Source organism: Montipora foliosa, chromosome 2, assembly GCF_036669935.1.
Source record: "Montipora foliosa isolate CH-2021 chromosome 2, ASM3666993v2, whole genome shotgun sequence".
Taxonomy (NCBI): Eukaryota; Metazoa; Cnidaria; class Anthozoa; order Scleractinia; family Acroporidae; genus Montipora; species Montipora foliosa.
In genome coordinates, this window is record NC_090870.1 from 56,307,302 (window position 1) to 56,309,801 (window position 2,500).

Below are 2,500 nucleotides of genomic sequence, written 5' to 3' on the forward strand. Positions count from 1 at the left end.
GCTCAAAATGAAAGGAGATGCACCGATGCCCCTCCAGAAATGCAAATTCTTACGCAAATTTCCTTTAACCTGTACCTCAAACTTGCTACTATCGTCAAATTCGCACGCGTCATTATCCCGCAGTACCTGAACTAATTCTTCGTAACCTTCAGAAGATGACTCACTGTCCTGGATTTTATCCGGTGTGGCATTTGTAGGTAAATCCAGGCACGTCGGCCATGCTGGCATTATTGGATCCGCCAACACCTTGGCTGAGCCATGCATAACAGCAATCCCTTGCCCAGTGGCCGAGTCTGTGGCACCGGAAGCACTTGCTCTGATCGAAGTTAGACTCTCTACGGCCTGAAACGGAGACAAAGCAGTATCAGAAAATTAAGGACAAATAAATCGGTATTCGGGTGGGAGGGTGGGAGGGTGGGAGGGCGAGTGGTACGCATACGAGGAACAACTGTCGCTGTTCTCCATAGTAAATCTCTACAAGAAAAGACCGAAGTTCTGGGTCGCTAGCGTGAATGGAAAGTGGCGCGAACAACCAACCTTAAAAACCCTTGCATAAACAATAGAAACTCCAACGTGTAAATAGGCGCTAACGACCTTGCAATACAGTTTCCCAAGGGACCGCAGTGCACAAAAAAAGATATCAACCATATGAAAATATATTTACGTTCTAATTCACTACGTTCAAACGAACGTAAATCATTTTCATCTTATAGATCCATAAAACAAACTGAACCACAGGTATGGGAGGATCGCAAGCGAACCCAAAACACAATGAATGCTCACAAAGAAAACTGCTGGTCAATGCTTAAACCAAATCTTTCCGCGAAAAGCTGCCGATCTGAGCTGGATAAGGTGCTCCTAAAACGTTTCGAGTAATCGCTTCGGTGCTGGGCCGCTTGTCGACCAACAGTTTCTCTGGCTCTTCTTAACCGCTTATCGTCCTGCGACCACGACGCCAAATCATCCGACATGTACTCATCTGCCACCTTCAGCCATCAACACATTTATCCGCGATCCTGATAAGCTTTCGCTGTTTTAGAATTAATTCCTTTCCTTCTTTTATCAACTCGCTCACCGCAACATTGGAACCATCAGCCTCCTCTCTAATTCTGTCAAGGACAGAATCAAGCTTGGCGTTGTGCTCAAACTGCTTTTGGTTTCCCTTGAATCGGAGTCGACCGACTTGCTTGTCAGTCCCTGATTTTCTCTCGATCTGTTTGCCTTTATCTTCAAGTTTGAACTCTAAGGAGCTCTTGGACATATTGAACACATTTTGCACAAGCGGCGACTCTGCCATGCGTGACTGCGTTTGGTTTGACCTTCTGGAGGTTTCCGCGATCGATGGGTTAAGATTAAATGCAGATTGGCTGGTACCAGCAACTGGCCGATAGCGTAGATAATCCTTCTCGGCCGAGCAACTGTCGCTGTTCTCCATAGTAAATCTCTACAAGAAAAGACCGAAGTTCTGGGTCGCTAGCGTGAATGGAAAGTGGCGCGAACAACCAACCTTAAAAACCCTTGCATAAACAATAGAAACTCCAACGTGTAAATAGGCGCTAACGACCTTGCAATACAGTTTCCCAAGGGACCGCAGTGCACAAAAAAGATATCAACCATATGAAAATATATTTGTCAATAACGCAAGCATTATCAAAGTCAATGGAGTGATTATTTAGCCACGCATGGTTAGCAACATTTGAGTCCTTTGTGTAGTTGATGTGCCTTGTTCATTTTTAATAGACTCCATCTACATTTTATTTCTTAGCTTTTTTCACACATTTTTTGTATTCTATTTTTTTAAAAAAATTTCCCACTCCATTTCGTATATATTTCCATCCGCGCGCTAACTTTTTTCATTCGTTAAAGGCTATAGACTGATAGCCGAAAGCTTATATTTTTAACCTTTTTAACCAGAGAACGTTTTTTACTTCAAGACGCAATACAGGTATTCCAAGATTTATTGATCATTTCATGTCCCGAACGATGAACACATGATGGAGAATATATTTGAATTGTCATCCCTTTGAACAGCAGAGTTCAGGGAGATGATTAGTATAGGTAACAGCATGGGGCCGAGTAAAATTAAGGATTAATATGACGCCCGTTTTCAAAAATTTCAGAAATTTCCCGAGTCATGCAGAAACCCTAAATTTTCTTTTATTAAGAAGGTCAAAAATGCATGCTGTTGTGCAGTGTTCAATAGACCTTTTCACGGATTCTGACGCCATCTTTGTTGGGGGCAAAAGCTGCTTAAATTACAGTGAATGCATGGGATTTTGGCCGAATTCAAACCTCTATAGCTCAAAAATTTTAAAATATTTTTAGTCGTTTTATTAATATCATTCACGCAACGGAAAATTAGATCATTGTCTAGGGCACAACGTCTGAAAATTAGATATGAGAAATCTCCTCAGGTCGCTTCAAATTTCGCGGGAATTTGCATAATTTTCTTTACTAGGGTTCAAATGAAATTTACAAATTTTATTTACGGTCATTATAG

General features: G+C 41.8%; 2 protein-coding genes across 3 annotated transcripts in view; one reads left to right on the forward strand and one right to left on the reverse strand.

Annotated features, from left to right (window-relative positions):
- The window catches only part of LOC137993642 (low-density lipoprotein receptor-related protein 6-like), a 20,117-nt gene that overhangs the window by 6,785 nt on the left and 10,832 nt on the right, over window positions 1-2,500 (forward strand). The window lies entirely within an intron of this gene.
- The window catches only part of LOC137993637 (uncharacterized), a 6,670-nt gene that overhangs the window by 3,521 nt on the left and 649 nt on the right, over window positions 1-2,500 (reverse strand). Inside the window, exons 1-2 of one of the 2 annotated variants that reach the window (XR_011121896.1) lie at window positions 784-2,500; window positions 127-342 (exon numbers count right to left, since the gene is read on the reverse strand). The exon at window positions 784-2,500 is cut by the window's right edge and continues 649 nt beyond it. Coding sequence is in view for 1 of the 2 variants with exons in the window: in XM_068839598.1 (XP_068695699.1) it covers window positions 127-342; window positions 1,076-1,435 (576 nt within the window). In the remaining variant the exon portion in view is untranslated. The remainder of the gene's footprint in view (window positions 1-126; window positions 343-783) is intronic. The other variant, XM_068839598.1, reaches the window with a different exon arrangement.